Source organism: Oncorhynchus gorbuscha, linkage group LG18, assembly GCF_021184085.1.
Source record: "Oncorhynchus gorbuscha isolate QuinsamMale2020 ecotype Even-year linkage group LG18, OgorEven_v1.0, whole genome shotgun sequence".
NCBI lineage: Eukaryota > Metazoa > Chordata > Actinopteri > Salmoniformes > Salmonidae > Oncorhynchus > Oncorhynchus gorbuscha.
In genome coordinates this window covers 14,608,255-14,625,401 of record NC_060190.1, presented here as the reverse complement: position 1 = coordinate 14,625,401, position 17,147 = coordinate 14,608,255, and the positions used below count along the sequence as shown (strand labels likewise).

The 17,147-nt window shown below is 42.1% G+C and overlaps 1 protein-coding gene across 1 annotated transcript; it reads right to left on the bottom strand.

Annotated features, from left to right (window-relative positions):
• Window positions 1–4,702: 4,702 nt before the first annotated feature.
• On the bottom strand, window positions 4,703–16,970 carry LOC124003006 (protein phosphatase 1 regulatory subunit 12C-like). Its single transcript, XM_046310912.1, has 20 exons — window positions 16,601–16,970; window positions 15,874–16,048; window positions 15,632–15,762; window positions 15,227–15,345; window positions 14,796–14,955; window positions 14,464–14,608; window positions 14,033–14,107; window positions 13,634–13,713; window positions 11,445–11,554; window positions 11,270–11,334; window positions 10,936–11,072; window positions 8,877–8,964; window positions 8,632–8,749; window positions 8,013–8,122; window positions 7,433–7,497; window positions 7,306–7,345; window positions 6,976–7,080; window positions 6,473–6,523; window positions 6,232–6,282; window positions 4,703–5,767 (listed from the first exon to the last, which is right to left on the bottom strand). The coding sequence occupies exons 1-20, from the start codon at window positions 16,822–16,824 to the stop codon at window positions 5,681–5,683; spliced, it is 2,136 nt and encodes a 711-aa protein (XP_046166868.1). The 5' UTR covers window positions 16,825–16,970; the 3' UTR covers window positions 4,703–5,680.
• Between the last annotated feature and the right edge of the window lie 177 nt (window positions 16,971–17,147).

The window sequence follows — 17,147 nt, the reverse complement described above, 5'->3', positions numbered from 1 at the left end:
CACCAAGGAAAATATTCAGATTAAAGTTATAATTTTTCTAATATACTTTTCAGATATTTTCATATCTGATCAATAGTAGTCCGATTAATGAATTCTTCTTTACCTCACGTTAGTCTCATTCCAAATGCCGTAAATTGTTGGTTATCTGCACGAACGCAGTCTTCATTCACTATGAGTCATCCATACATCAATTGTCTGAAATAATTTATTTACTAAGTAATTCACAGAAATGCATAAACAAACAGTAGATAGTTACAGTCGTATGAAAAAGTTTGGGCACCCCTGACAATTTATAAATAATTGAGTGTTTCGATCAGCAATTTCATTTTGATCTATCAAATAACTGATGGACACAGTAATATTTCAGTAGTGAAATGAGGTTTATTGGATTAACAGAAAATGTGCAATATGCATCAAAACAAAATTAGACAGGTGCATAAATTTGGGCACCCCAATAGAAAAATCACATCAATATTTAGTAGAGCCTCCTTTTGCTAAAATAACAGCCTCTAGATGCTTCCCATAGCCTCTAATGAGTGTCTGGATTCTGGATGAAGGTATTTTGGACCATTCCTCCTTACAAAACATCTCCAGTTCAGTTAGGTGTGATGGTTGCCGAGCATGGACAGCGCGCTTCAGATCATCCCACAGATTCTCAATGATCTGGGGACTGGGATGGCCATTCCAGAACATTGTACTTGTTCCTCTGCATAAATGCCCGGGTAGATCTTGAGCAGTGTTTTGGGTCGTTGTCTTGTTGAAATAACCAGCCCCGGCGGAACTTCAACTTTGTGACTGATTCTTCAACATTATTCCCAAGAATCTGCTGATATTGAGTGGAATCCATGTGACCCTCAACTTTAACAAGATTCCCAGAACTGGCACTGGCCACACAGCCCCACAGCATGATGGAACCCCCACCAAATGTTACTGTGGGTAGCAAGTGTTTTTCTTGGAACGCTGTGTTCTTTTGCCGCCATGCATAACGTCCCTTGTTATGACCAAATAACTCAATCTTTGTTTCATCAGTCCACAGCACCTTATTCCAAAATGAAGCTGGCTTGTCCAAATGTGCGTTTGCATACCTCAATCGACTCTGTTTGTGGCGTGTGTGCAGAAAAGGCTTCTTCCGCATCACTCTCCCATACAGCTTCTCCTTGTGCAAAGTGCGCTGAATTGTTGAACGATGCACAGTGACACCATCTGCAGCAAGATGATGTTGTAGGTCTTTGGAGGTGGTCTGTGGGCTGCTTTTGACCGTTGTCACCATCCTTTGCCTCTCTGATATTTTACTTGGCCTGCCACTTCTGGCCTTAACAAGAACTGTGCCTGTGGTCTTCCTTTTCCTCACTATGTTCCTCACAGTGGACACTGACAGCTTAACATCTCTTCGATAGCTTTTTGTAGCCTTCCACTAAACCATAATGTTGAACAACCTTTTTTTTTCAGGTCATTTGAGAGTTGTTTTGAGGCCCCCATGTTGCCACTCTTCAGAGGAGAGTCAAAGAGAACAACAACTTGCAATTGGCCACCTTAAATACCTTTTCTCATGATTGGGTGTTCCAATTAATCAGTGCTAAGTAGTTACAGGTAATCAAATCAACAGAATGACAAGGGTGCTCACATTTTTGCATAGCCTATTTTTCACATCTGATTTAATTTCATACAACTTAATATTGCTACAATAAAAATCTTTGTCTGGACAATACCCCAGTACTCAGCTTTTATTAGAAAATTAATGGCATGCCACTGTGATCATTTTCTGTGACGACAGAGTAAATTATTATGCAGCCTCAGAGGGGTGCCCAAACCTTTTCATACGACTTTACAAGGAAATGATAATGGAGTTTCCCTAGTAGGATAAACCAGTATCGCGGCTTGGTGTACAAAAGGGAAGTGGGGGTCGACTGAAATAAGACAACACACAGTTGATAAGTATAACAATTGAAATGCTAATCCTTCGCACATGAACGCTCACTCTTTCGCGAATAATTGCAATCAATATATATATTTACGCTCAGTGTGTCGTCGGATCCCTGTTGAAATGTTTGTTTCTGTTAGAGAGTCTGCCTGTCCGCTCTCTCTGTCGTGGTTAGAATGGGTACTTCAGAGTGACATTCATGGTTGTCGGTCTTCGCGTTCAATGATACCGAATTCCTAGCTGCAGACTAGTAATTAATATCAAAGACTTGTTCTTATTCTGTCGGTATCGATAGTCTGAGTTTAACCACGTGGGATGGTTAAAAGATTCAGCAATCTTCTCAAACCTTGGCCCTCTCGTTATCGAGGTAAGCTGGTCTGCAACCTTTGTCCTCTCGTAATTGAGAGAAACATGGTCTGTTGAGAAATTCTCAAGGTGGGGGTTTTATTCGGAAGAGCAGAAAAAGGCTCATGATGCCAAGTCCTGGCTGTGTTCATGGGGGAGTACCAGTGACTTAAGTGAAACTTTACACAGAAATACAATTCTCTCACATTACATCATTACATAGCATCCCATAATTTCACAAATAGTGTAATCTTTCCTCATTCATCCTGTACAGCAATGAGATGCAAGCCTCATAACTGAGGCTATTATATAAACAGCATTATGGTAATGTGGCCATATTGCCTCTCATGAGTTTCACAAAATTGTATCAAACGGACCAGTTCGTAGCTGGATTCTTCACCGATCTTTTATACCTTCTCCAGAACATAAATGTTGTTCGGACCTCAAGTTCTGTGAGGTGGAAGACATTCCTTTGTTCTCTCTATGAAAACGTCACTCTCTCTCTATACTGTGGCCATGAGGAGATAATCTCCTCCAGGAATTTACAACCTGGGGTCGCAGCAGCCTGAGTGTAGGAGACAGAGAGAGGGGGATGAGCTTGCTGTACCCAAAGAGGGCAACGTATTGACAGGAGTATCAGTATCTGTGTGACCACACATCTCCTTCGCATAGAGTTGATCAGGCTGTTGCTTGTAATCATGTGGAATGTTGTGGAATGATGTCCCACGCCTCTTCAATGGCTTTGTGAAGTTACCGGATATTGTCGGGAACTGGTACATGCTGTGGTACACGTCAATCCAGAGCACCCCAAAACATGTTCAATGGGTGACATGTCTGGTGAGTATGCAGGTCATTTCAGCTTCCAGGAATTGTGTACAGATCCTTGCGACATGGCTCTGCGTTATCATGCTGAAACATGAGGTGATGGTGGAGGATGAATGCACGACAGTGGACCTCAGGATCTTGTCACGGTATCTCTGTGCATTCAAATTTCCATCAATAAAATTAAATTGTTTTCTCTGTTCGTAGCTTATGCCTGCCTATTCCATAACCCCACCTCCACGTTGACATGAGCAAACTGCTAGCCTAGACAACGCCCTACACGCTGACTGCCATCTGCCTGGTACATTTGAAGCCAAGATTCATCCATGAAGAGTATACTTCTCCAGTGTGCGGCCATCGAAGCTGAGCATTGGCCCACAAGTCGGTTACAACGCCGAACCGCAGTCATGTCAAGACCCTGGTGAAGACGAGCACGCAGATGAGCTTCCCTGAGACAGTTTCTGACTATTTGTGCAGAAATTCTGACAGTTTGTGCAGTACCATGGTAGACCCTCGTACTTCAAGGCTAAAACCATGGTATAAGTGAAAGTACCATAGTAGTACCATGATATAAATGAAAGAACCGAAGGGTATTATAAGAAACTGTTTATTTGTTAATCATGATTTATTTCAAATAATCCCTTTAACAGTTACTTTAGTTAAGAACTTAGATTTGGTAACACATTCAAGCAACATTTTTTATCAAATTAAGCTCTATATGCTTTATTCCATGTGAAGCTGTATAGTGGATATGTGACTACTTTATGAAAGTGGATATGTTGATCTCGTGCAGGACTCTCCGACCAAGCTACCCACCTGTAGGTTTTCCCCAGTTGTAACTAACCTGATTGAACTTATCAACTAGCTAATTAGAATCAGGTGCGCTAGATTAGGGTTGGAGAGCCTTGATCTCGTGGATATTTTGTCTGTTGTAAAATGGTACACTTGCAAGTGTTGCAGAAAAAGAGGAAACTCCGAACTCAGCTGTGGAGTCATTACTGATTGCGATGTAATTATTCATGTATCTTGGTCTTGACTTTGTATTTTTACCTAAGATTCCTCTTGAAAAGCCCAGTGCAGTCAAAAATGTGATTTTCCTGTGTTATATCTCCAGAGGTTGGAATAATACAGTGAAATTGCAAATGTGATAATGCCCTTTTAGTGTAAGAGCTGTTTGAAAAGACTAAAATTGCCTAAAATTGCAACCTGTTTTGGTGGGATGGAGTTTTGGTCTGCCTGGTGGCGTCACCAGGTGGCTCAATTAGTTAATATACCAACAAGAAAGAGAGTTCTAAACATTTAGTTTTCAGTTACCCTCTCCACACTCCTAGCAAAATTATTGCTCTTTGCTAAGATGTTTCTTTACCATTTTAATTGAAAACAATTACAGTAAGGTACTTATTGTTACCCAAAAATAATTTGATATTGAGATAAAAACAGCTGCATTGGACCTTTAATGAAAAGCACAATATAAATAAAATGAGCATCGACTTCCACGTGCAGTGCTTCCCTAATGTCTCCATTAGGTAAGGTGTTGATCATGAGTTTGATTCTCTTCGCCACACAGGAACTGTGGCGGGAGATAGCGAGCTTAATTTACCATACTGTATTTTATTTGACGTTGTGTAAATATTAATTACAAATATATATAGAAAGGCACATTGTCAAAATACAATTTGGCATGCATTTAAAATGGAGTAAACATTCAAAAGACTTGACCCATCTTGCCTGTCTACTAACTAACAGGTCTCCGTCACAGTATGAGCACCCAGCATCTCCGTCCTTTCCTAAATCAAAGAGACCATTACGACTACATCACTGGAAGAGGAGAGGGCCCCTGTACATAAATATACACATAAATATACATTCAAAAAAAACTTAACATGCACATACAGTTTGGTCCAACTTTAACAGTAGTCAGCTCAAGTACAGTATTGACCCAGACTCGTCCTGAGAGAGACAAACCAATCACTTCACCTTTCCCCAAACAACATGCCAAACAAGCGGGGGGGGGGGTTTTTGGCACATTTTTGTGGAATATGCATGTCAAAACCTAATAGCCTTCTCCACCTCTCCTCAGAACTGAAACACCTTCCGTTTGCATCTCTCTCCCAGTCCTGTTTAGGTGTCTAGTGGTATGTACTCTGAAGTAAGATCATGTCGTTATCGTAAGCGCTCGCTTTGCATGGTTATTAAAATATCTTAAAAACACATGTATCCTTAAACATGGTAATTCAGAAGCAAAGCACAAAATATTTAGGTCAGAAAAAAACAAAAAAAATGTTTAAAGAATTTGAACAGGAACACCGTACAGTACCCTGTGAATCCATAGGAGGTGCAGTTCAGCTTGTTATACAGTAGATCGAGTCATGAGTAAAGCCAAACCAAAGGCGCATGATAACCCTGCAAAAACTATTCTTTCCAGTTATAAATCCAAAAATGTCATTGAACAAATGCATTGTTGGTCTTCTATCAGAGCAGAACACAGTCTTTCTTGATGCTGGGTTTTGTTCCCGGTATGTGCCTTGTGAGTTGGGCAAGAGACAGGAACTTTGAACACTTTTCTCCGTCTAGAGGTTTGGGAGATGAGGATCATTTGGAAAGTTTGCTGATGACACGGATGAGAGCGGCATTCTCATCCTTTAGCCTCTGGTTGTCTGCTCGGAGATCCACCAGCACCTGGAAATAACACGATAACCAGGGAGGACAGACAACATCAGGGACAAATAGATGTTTTTTTTAAATCATCGTGATCAGTTGATGGAAATCAATTGGTTATTGTATGTTAGAGATAATGCAATGTAGAGCAGTACAGAATAAAACCATATTCTCAGAACACAGTTTTTGGGTTGTTTAACATAGTGTTTGGGGTAGATTGTCATTAATGTTTGTGTAATTTAGAGTTGGTTTGAGTACTTTTATGTGGTTAATGTTTTCAGTAGTTTAGTTTTTTTCTTTTTTTTTGGGGGGGGGGGGGGGGGGGGGGGGGGGGGGGGGGGGGGGGGGTCAGTATGTTGGGTTGTTTTGGGTAGTCAGTAGGATCCCAAAGCACATAATCAATGCTAACAATTATGCAGGTTAATTCAAGTCTGAACAGACAAGTTGAATAGGCTAGCCCCGGTGACTGAACAATTCCCTTATACCTTCAGCTCATCCTCCAGTTCCACTGCTTTTCTCTGGAGTGCTCTTTTCTCCTGCGAGCAAAACAGACACTGATTTTTTAACTCACTCCCACATAGGTATGCAGCCTTTACAGCTAATGACATTAGGTTATATTCCATTTGACCTCAATTGATCCAATAAATAAATAATTTCCTGAATTGGGAAGCTAACAGTGAAATGGACCCTAAAACATGAACACAGACAGTTTAAGAGGGGACTCACAAATCTCTCCAGTTCCAGCAGGGCCGGCCTCTCGGTGTTGCTCTCTTGACTCTGCAATGGAGACAAGGAGACAGTTACAACAGGGCCAGTGATTGACATGCACAGCTCAACACAGAAGCCGAGCACGATAAATTACAACACATTCTGTGTGCTATCTGGAATCCATCTTTGTGTTCCTAACAATACTGTGTACTGTTTGTCTTACACAACGTAACTTCTCTCTACATTGTCAGAGGCGGACACAGAACAGTCAGGTCCCGCCACATGACCAGCGACAGCACTTCTAGGATCTGCCTCCCTGACAGTGTCCCAATACTTAGTCTCCCTCCTTTCCACTGCTATGTGGATCTAATATATTGAAATGGAATACCTGATCATCATATCCAGACTTATCTGTAGTTCACTGTCTGTAGTTATGAGCGAGAGAAGACAAGGAAAAGAGTCATGGCACATGGCTTTGTTATACCATGGTCATCGAAATCCAGACCGGATCATATCCTCACCTGTCGGAGTCTCTCCAGCTCCACTTTGCTCTGGCTGAGCAGCAGCGCCGTCTCCTGCAGCTTGTCTCTGAGCAGGCTGTTCTCCTGCAGCACCGACATGTACAGCTAGGGGGCAACACACATACAGGGATTCGGTCATAGCCTCTGCAGTTCTAAATACATTCCGTTTAAGCGGTTTAAACTCCTATTTCCCAGCTAGTCGACTGCATCCATTCATTCATTCCCAACAGAGCATGTTATTCTCTCACTTATTAAAACCTTATAGATTCCATCTTTCAAGTGCCTGAAGAATGTGTGTATTTAAAAATCACTGGGAGTTGTCAACAATACCATTTTGTACTCTGGTGAAGAATCTCCCAACTGAGGCTCACTGCAAAGATAGAGTACATGATTTATGCAATACAAAAGAGGTTTAGTAATTCAGTATACTGTAGTATAGAAATTAAAAAACAGATACCTGGGTGAACTATGATGATGGTTTTCATCCTGTTGGGCTTCATCCATTGCATCCAAATGTTCATTCTTGTAAGAAAAATAGATACAGTGTATGATGAACATTGTAAAAAAAGACCACGTTGACAATGGCACGTTTGACATTGACCACTAAGATTTGACCAGGCATTGTAATACAAGACCATTTCTGTGACAAACCATCAGATTCCAACATTTTGGGAGGGAGGGGAAGTCCTATATTTCAGGTCTACACTATAAAGCAGTCAAAATACAGAAATGTAGCAATTACACAACTGAAAAAGGGGGGGGGGGGGGGGGGTATGGAGTTCCTGTTCTGAGGACAAGGTTACAACATACTGTTGCATTTCCTCTTTGTCTTTGTAGGACATAACATTTACGTTGTACTTGTGGCATGTTGGAAGTGGACAAGAAAGAGTGATATTGGTTGATAGTCGAATTAAAGTTCAATCAGTTTATACAAAAAGGAAATGGTCAAACGATTAGAACAAAGACATCAATAGCTCCAGCACGAACACTATGAATATGTGTGAAGGGTGTGAATATGAATATGTTCCTCTGCTTACCCCTAGTTGAACCACCCCGGTGGAGCGTCTCTCTCTCCTTCCCTTCCGTCGATCCCTCACTCCTAACCGCGTCTCTCCCTCGGACCCGACCTCCTTCACTGGGTCGGTGTCTACAATACAATTGGAACAGAACGACATTGATAGATCAATAGGCATTCAACAGCACGGCTCTAAACTAACTTTTTCCACCGGTGGTACTGTACAATGTAGGCTACATGTGATGGCACAGTTTGATAAACAAATGCCTTGCAATTGTTACAAATCATCAAGATATCATTCAGCCAGGTATTTAATTGGCAAGTTTTTTTGGGAAAGCCTTTAGGAATGTTCATTCAAACAGCCCATGACTGAATTTAGCTTTGCAAAGATTAAACCAAGACTTCGGGACAAACTTTATGAATACCTGGTCTGCATACCCATTGTTGCATACCTTTATAATACATTTTTAAAAAGCTAAAAATTGTGAACCAAAAAGTAACGTGAAAAAAAAAATGCCAACTTGATGTTTTCCTGACACGAAAATACTTTTAAAACTAGGATTCATAATCCTGTCTTCCTGAATGGCATTACTATGAATACATGAAAACAGCACATTTTTACCCACCACAGTCCCACTCACCTCTCTCAGCAGGTGTTATGGTGACTATAGGGCTGACATGCAGGATGTTGCTAGGTGGTGGATCGGCCGGTTTGGCTACGCTCTTCTCTGCCTCCTTCAAGTCAGTGAGCGTCACACCCTGTCACAGGAAACAAGCAAAGAAATCATGTTTGTTATTTATGCTGAAAGGTGGTCAGTTAAGGTGACAAGATCCATTTAAAGTCCTCTGTAAGAGACGTAAAGAGATGGTTTATTGTGACCAGTACCTGTGTGGAGCGGCGAGACTGGCGCATGAGGCGTGATCGTGCCTTCCTCTGAGACTCAGACTCCTCGTCTCTTACAGGGGCCTGGAACCTGAGGAGCAAACATCCACACAGCTCCATTAGAACCCTTAGATTCACAATGCTCTAAAAGAACACATCCACACAGCTCCATTAGAACCCTTAGATTCACAATGATCCAAAAGAACACATCCATGCAGCTCCATTAGAACCCATAGATTCACAATGCTCCAAAAGAACACATCCATGCAGCTCCATTAGAACCCTTAGATTCACAATGCTCCAAATTAGAACACAATGCTCCAAAAGAACACATCCATGCAGCTCCATTAGAACCCTTAGATTCACAATGCTCCAAAAGAACACATCCATGCAGCTCCATTAGAACCCTTAGATTCACAATGCTCCAAAAGAACACATCCATGCAGCTCCATTAGAACCCTTAGATTCACAATGCTCCAAAAGAACACATCCATGCAGCTCCATTAGAACTCTTAGATTCAGAGCCGTAACCAGGGTTGGGGGTTTTAGTGAGGATTTTTTTCTCGCATTTATATACAATTAAATAAACTTTAAAATGCTATTTGGAGAACAGCAAAAACGACCCCAGCCATTATCACCTTGGCTGCTCCAGGTTCATTCACCTCAGTCAATCTACAAACACAAAGCCTATTAGCTATACACAATTGTAACGTTATACCCCTGAAAGGGGGAATTATCAGAAATTATCCACACTAACGAGTAGCATCAGAAAATGTTCAGTCAGTTGTAATGATGAATTGCATAAGATAATCAACTCTATACATAGATATCAATTTTCTCAAATGATGTTGCGTTCACATTTATTTTCCAAGGCATTACTAATCAAGCTCTGCACAAACGGACATCAATGGAGCACACAGATGATCGTTTTATCATATTCACATGAATTATTAGCATATTAACTTACGATTCTGTATTAACATCAGTGATGTAGTGGTAAAAAAGGTGGCTAATGGGTAAACTATAAACTCCAGTGGGCGATTAAGACTAACAAGAGAGTTGGGTCAACACATCCACACAGCTGCACTAGAAGATGTATATTCAGAATGCTCCAACACATCCACTAGAAGATGTATATTCAGAATGCTCCAACACATCCACTAGAAGATGTATATTCAGAATGCTCCAACACATCCACTAGAAGATGTATATTCAGAATGCTCCAACACATCCACTAGAAGATGTATATTCAGAATGCTCCAACACATCCACTAGAAGATGTATATTCAGAATGCTCCAACACATCCACTAGAAGATGTATATTCAGAATGCTCCAACACATCCACTAGAAGATGTATATTCAGAATGCTCCAACACATCCACTAGAAGATGTATATTCAGAATGCTCCAACACATCCACTAGAAGATGTATATTCAGAATGCTCCAACACATCCACTAGAAGATGTATATTCAGAATGCTCCAACACATCCACTAGAAGATGTATATTCAGAATGCTCCAACACATCCACTAGAAGATGTATATTCAGAATGCTCCAACACATCCACTAGAAGATGTATATTCAGAATGCTCCAACACATCCACTAGAAGATGTATATTCAGAATGCTCCAACACATCCACTAGAAGATGTATATTCAGAATGCTCCAACACATCCACACAGCTCCACTAGAAGATGTATATTCAGAATGCTCCAACACATCCACACAGCTCCACTAGAAGATGTATATTCAGAATGCTCCAACACATCCACACAGCTCCACTAGAAGATGTATATTCATAATGCTCCATAAGAACACCTCCATAAAAGCACATCCCCTTAATTTACAGCAGAAGACACTCACTCCTCTACTAAAACACATTGATAGTGCTTGAACAACTGCCTGTGTGTTGAGCCTTTCATTCATTAGCTCTCATCATCACTTCCTTCTTATGTGCCACACCCTGCCTCCTGCTACACCAACTATTCACATATCTTTCCGGTAGTTGTGCCAGGCCACCATGCTTTAATGTGTGTTTACTGTGCGTCATGTGGCTCTTACTTCCGTCTGTCTGGGTTGGTGTTGTTGGGACTATCAGCCAGGGGGTCTTTCCTCTGGGGGGTGGGCTGGACCCGGGCTGTACGACTGGCTCTGTCCTGGTCCCGCTCCTCCACATCCTTCTCCTCTGCCGAAGGATGCTGAACCACAGGCAAGACAGGACCACAGGCAAGACAGGACCACGTTGATACAGAGAAATAATAACATTCCTCTTGACAGTAATCGAGTCATTGTTGCTAGGCTGATGATTCACATTTTTGTGTGTAAAGCACAACAGGCCCAGGTAGACTACACAACATCTACAGTATAGCTTAAGATGCATTGAGACATGTCTTACCTTTTCAGCGGGGCTGACGGTGGAGGTGGCACTCTCTGTGTCTGGACTGGATAGAGTGGAGCCTTCTAAGAAAGATAGACAGGAGGTGTACTCTGGTCAGTGGGTAATCCTGAATGGGTATTCAAAATGTCTGTGTGTGTGTGTGAGAGAGTGAGATCAGCCATATGTTATATACCAGGGCTGCTCTCTTTCTCCTCGCTGAGCTCCAGGCCTTCAGACCTCCTCTCTTTAGACTGGTCCTGCACGTTCATCTTCTCCCTACTGCTCATCCTGCACACGGAGGTCCTGAAACACACGGAGATTATTACTATCAGCATTTCACAGAAATAGGCAGCATTGATATTCTTTACCCTTCTCCCAAAGTGTGCTCTCGTTCACTCCCCTCCGTGCATTGAAAAGCTTTGGATTGGTGCATACATGGGAGGAGATAATGATCGGAATGTAGCCATGAAATTCATTGCAGGAACGCATCCAGTTCTGACACTGTCCAACACAATCCTCCCTGCTATTATTTAGGCTGCCCTGGGGCGGCAAGGTAGCCTAGTGGTTAAAGCGTTGGACTAGTAACCGGAAGGTTGCAAGTTCAAATCCCTGAGCTGACAAGGTACAAATCTGTCGTTCTGCCCCTGAACAGGCAGTTAACCCACTGTTCCTAGGCCGTCATTGAAAATAAGAATTAGTTCTTAACTGACTTGCCTGGTTAAAAGGTTTAAAAAAACAAGGAAGACTGCTTTTTCATAGTCAGCCATCTTTGTAAAATAACACTCAAATGAAGAACTATCCAATTGTATCTCATCTACATTTCTAAGGAAGACAAAACCATCTTTCTGCATGAGGCCAAGCCCACCACATTTACTCCAACTACAACCTAACTGCAAAATAACTACGACAGATCAGAAGAGGAAAACCTCCGTTGTTTGTTATCAGATGCAGTAATAATAAGGCATATACTGACCTCTGTCGTTTGTTATCAGATGCAGTAATAATAAGGCATATACTGACCTCCGTCGTTTGTTATCAGATGCAGTAATAATAAGGCATATACTGACCTCCGACGTTTGTTATCAGATGCAGTAATAATAAGGCATATACTGACCTCTGTCGTTTGTTATCAGATGCAGTAATAATAAGGCATATACTGACCTCTGTCGTTTGTTATCAGATGCAGTAATAATAAGGCATATACTGACCTCCGACATTTGTTATCAGATGCAGTAATAATAAGGCATATACTGACCTCCGACATTTGTTATCAGATGCAGTAATAATAAGGCATATACTGACCTCCGACGTTATCAGATGCAGTAATAATAAGGCATATACTGACTTCTGTCGTTATCAGATGCAGTAATAATAAGGCATATACTGACCTCTGTCGTTATCAGATGCAGTAATAATAAGGCATATACTGACCTCTGTCGTTATCAGATGCAGTAATAATAAGGCATATACTGACCTCTGTCGTTATCAGATGCAGTAATAATAAGGCATATACTGACCTCTGTCGTTTGTTATCAGATGCATTAATAATAAGGCATATACTGACCTCTGTCGTTATCAGATGCAGTAATAATAAGGCATATACTGACCTCTGTCGTTATCAGATGCAGTAATAATAAGGCATATACTGACCTCTGTCGTTTGTTATCAGATGCAGTAATAATAAGGCATATACTGACCTCTGTCGTTATCAGATGCAGTAATAATAAGGCATATACTGACCTCTGTCGTTTGTTATCAGATGCAGTAATAATAAGGCATATACTGACCTCTGTCGTTATCAGATGCAGTAATAATAAAGCATATACTGACCTCCGTCGTTTGTTATCAGATGCAGTAATAATAAGGCATATACTGACCTCCGACATTTGTTATCAGATGCAGTAATAATAAGGCATATACTGACCTCTGTCGTTATCAGATGCAGTAATAATAAGGCATATACTGACCTCTGTCGTTATCAGATGCAGTAATAATAAGGCATATACTGACCTCCGTCGTTTGTTATCAGATGCAGTAATAATAAGGCATATACTGACCTCTGTCGTTATCAGATGCAGTAATAATAAGGCATATACTGACCTCCGTCGTTTGTTATCAGATGCAGTAATAATAAGGCATATACTGACCTCTGTCGTTTGTTATCAGATGCAGTAATAATAAGGCATATACTGACCTCCGTCGTTTGTTATCAGATGCAGTAATAATAAGGCATATACTGACCTCCGACATTTGTCATCAGATGCAGTAATAATAAGGCATATACTGACCTCCGACGTTTGTTATCAGATGCAGTAATAATAAGGCATATACTGACCCCCAACGTTTGTTATCAGATGCAGTTATAATAAGGCATATACTGACCTCCGTCGTTTGTTATCAGCTTTCGCAGCAGTAGAGCCTGCAGGGTTCTGTCTGTCCATTATGGACTGCTCATTACGCCACTGTGAAGGGACACTCGGTCATCAGTGACACAAATATGACCACTGTCATTAGATAACGCACATAATAATAATAATATTGCAAGGCAAATATAGTAGCAAGAGTCATGACAGCATCACTCATCAGTAAGAGAAACATAGGAAGACTGCCTTTTGCAGAACAGCCTAATATTACATGGCAAATATGGCAACTAGTCAAATTATACTGTTCTGAAAAGATGTGAAATCTACAATTAATATTTCTCAAATCAGGCAGTTTTGTATTAGCCATCTAGATAAATATTTTGCACACATGAACAGTGACAAAAAAGGGAAGTCTCACGTTGGCTTGTTTCTGTGACAGCTCCTCCAGCAGTGACACAACACTCTCATCAGCGACATCAAACGGAGTCTGACCCTGCAGGGTTGACGTTACAAAAATGACGTTACAAAGACATTATGTGGTATCACACTTCCTAACACATGGCGAAGCTATATTAGCCTAGCATTTCATAAAGTAGTAACAAATACTACAGAGACCTGGTATACAAGCAGTCGACAATATTTCCCAGTACATTGAGTGTCTTGAGGAGGACGGGCTCACTGTAATTAGCTGGAATAGAATAAATGGAACAGTAATCAAACATATTGAAATCACGTTGGTCTCCGTTCCATTAATTCCATTCATTACAATGAGCTCGTCCTCCTATAGCTCCTCCCACCAGCCTCCACTGGTATACATGTGTATGGCTCTAGTCGGTCTGTCGGTCTCACCCCATTGCTGCAGGCCTCCATGTCGCAGAGCTGTTCAGCCAGTATCCTGCAGGCATCTCCCTGCCCCCAGTGTGACGCTGCGTGGAGAGGCGTCCAGCCATCACAGTCCATCTCTGACACGTCCAGACCACACTGGCATAGCAGTCTGAACCATAACAACACGGAGTTGCTTAGCACAGAGAGCAAAGCAGAAAGCCTATGCAATTTAGTTAATTCATTTTGTCTCTTCGTTTTTTAACAATGCCCTGCTTTTCCATAAACTCAAGAGTTATTGAGCTTGTCAATGGCTGTGAGGGAGACAGAGAATTGGGACACGGGTCATGGACACTCACTTGATCGCTTCCAGGTAGCCCTTGGCTGCAGCCACATGAAGGGGAGTGGCCCCAGTTTTGGGATGCCGTAGTTCTGAGGGAAGCCCCTCTGTCAGCCAGGCCCTGGCGTCTTTCATGATCTGCTCCTCCTCCACCCGCTTAGCTGCCTCTACGTCCACACCTGAGACGGGAATGAAATGTATAATCAACAACTGAACTGGTAGTCGTGAAGCTTTTTCCTCTCTCAACTCCATTGAAAAAGGGGGAGCCTTATTCTTGTTTCGCTCGATATAAAAAGTGATAGCATCACAAGCCAAAGATTGGCTAAGAGTGTGCCATGGCTTCGCTTCCTTCTCTGTACCTAAGTAAGTCTTTATAAATCAGACACCACAACACTCATCACCCTGAATCTCTCCTTTGTTTCCTCCCTGTGTTGGTAGTACAGTACTCACCTTGTCTCACCATGTATTGGTGCAGGAGCGACTCAGTGGCCTCGTCTTCAGCTATATCTAGGGGGACGTCGCCATCGCAGTTCACAGCAGTGAGAGACGCACCCTGCTGCAAAAGGAAACTGAGATATCGAAAGAGAGTTTGAAACCATCCACAAGAGAGAAACAGGCCACATAACCAAGAGTAAACAAAATGCAGTTGGCCAGCATTACAGGCCCTGCTGTACCAGACAACAATACAGCATTGTTGAATGGAGAAACATTGGCACAGGGAGGCTAAGGCTACCAAATCGGGTTAACTCAATTGCAACGACTGCCCAACATTATAACAGAGGAATGTAGAAAGCTTTCATATGTAGCCCCTATTCTATTGCCTGATGTTGAAGTGATATACTGTACTGTACATACTCAGTGATCTCTAGGTTCCCACAGGTGGCTGCCACATGCAGCGGAGTCCAGCCCTCACTGTCCACCTGGTTTATGTTGGCACCCTGAGCCAGGAGAAAGACCATCACCTCCATGCTCCCATCTATACAAGCCTACAATGAATGAGGAGAGAGGGTGATGATAATCAATGCTCCAGTATGACTTATAGGTTGTAGAGTCAATACACAGACACTACATTCTACTCATTTACCACAAGTCATTACCTGGTGAAGAGCTGTGATTCCGTCAGCATTGGCACAATTCACAACCTCTCCCCGATAGTCTCCATTTTTGCCTTCCGTCTCTCTTGCATCTTTCAGCATCTCCTGGGCCTCATCTGTGTCACCACTGGCACAAGCTGCCAGGAACTCTGCAGCAGTATCAAACCGCACTCGCCTCCTACAGTCGAGGTCATCATTTAGTGACAATACTCAGGATATTAAAAAGTTAATATTTTACCAGCACTCCATGGCAGCTACTCAAACCTCATTATTTGCATACATGAAAGGCAGATCATATTCCCCTCCTCCAAATAGTCCATGTTAAAGCCAGAGGTTGTCAACAACAGTGGCGGTCTGTAGATAACTAGATATGTAGTTAGCTAACTTAACTATGTTGCTGGCTGACTAGTTAACTGCCTGCTAGCTTTCCAAAATGACTAGCCAGCCAATGTAGGTGTGTTAGGTACATAGTATCCCGTCGAATACTGTAGAAAACTGTTCTAAATCTACTAGTAGACAAGCACACACGAATGTGTTGTGTCTGTAATCATTGTTGTGATTACAGACATAGCTAGTTAGCGAGATAAACATTCAAGTATCAGTAAAGCTAGCTAGCAAGTGCCTAGCCCACGCACAGCATTCCTGAATAGCATCCGGTATAGTACTAGCTAGCTAGCGAGAACCTAGCTAGCTGGCTATGTAGTAATGCATCAATTTGACAATACAGTACCTTCGTTTGAGTAGAATACTATGGGCTTCCCCGGTGGTCGATCCGCTTCCCTTCACATCCTGAGGATGGTCCCTTGAAACGGCGTTGTTCACGGCCTCCGAGCCGCCTACATCCTCGACATCGCCCCGCCACCTTCGCCTGGGCACAGCCGGTTCTCTTTCGGTGCTTGAACCGGACCAGCGCTTCAATTGTTCCTGCCGTTTATCCTTTGCTGTGTCCCCCATTATTATCCGACAAGGACTTTATTCTATAAAATATATATTCGATAGAAAAGACACACCCTCCATGTGTATAGTTTCACTTCCTTATTCAAAACACTGGGTGTGAAGCCAAAGATGGTGCATAAATAAAGATGTCCCACTCAGGCCGTTAACCATTGAAAAAAATGTGTCACAGTTCCGGTCTGCTTAAGGAGTGGCTCTCCCGTAGATGGGTTAGCTGGCAACGAAAACGATGCGCACGCTTCAATGGAGGCAGAAGTTTGTGTGTTGTTGTGATTCTGGATGGCCAGATAGCAACAATGACAAGAAGCTGCCATGTTGGGGCA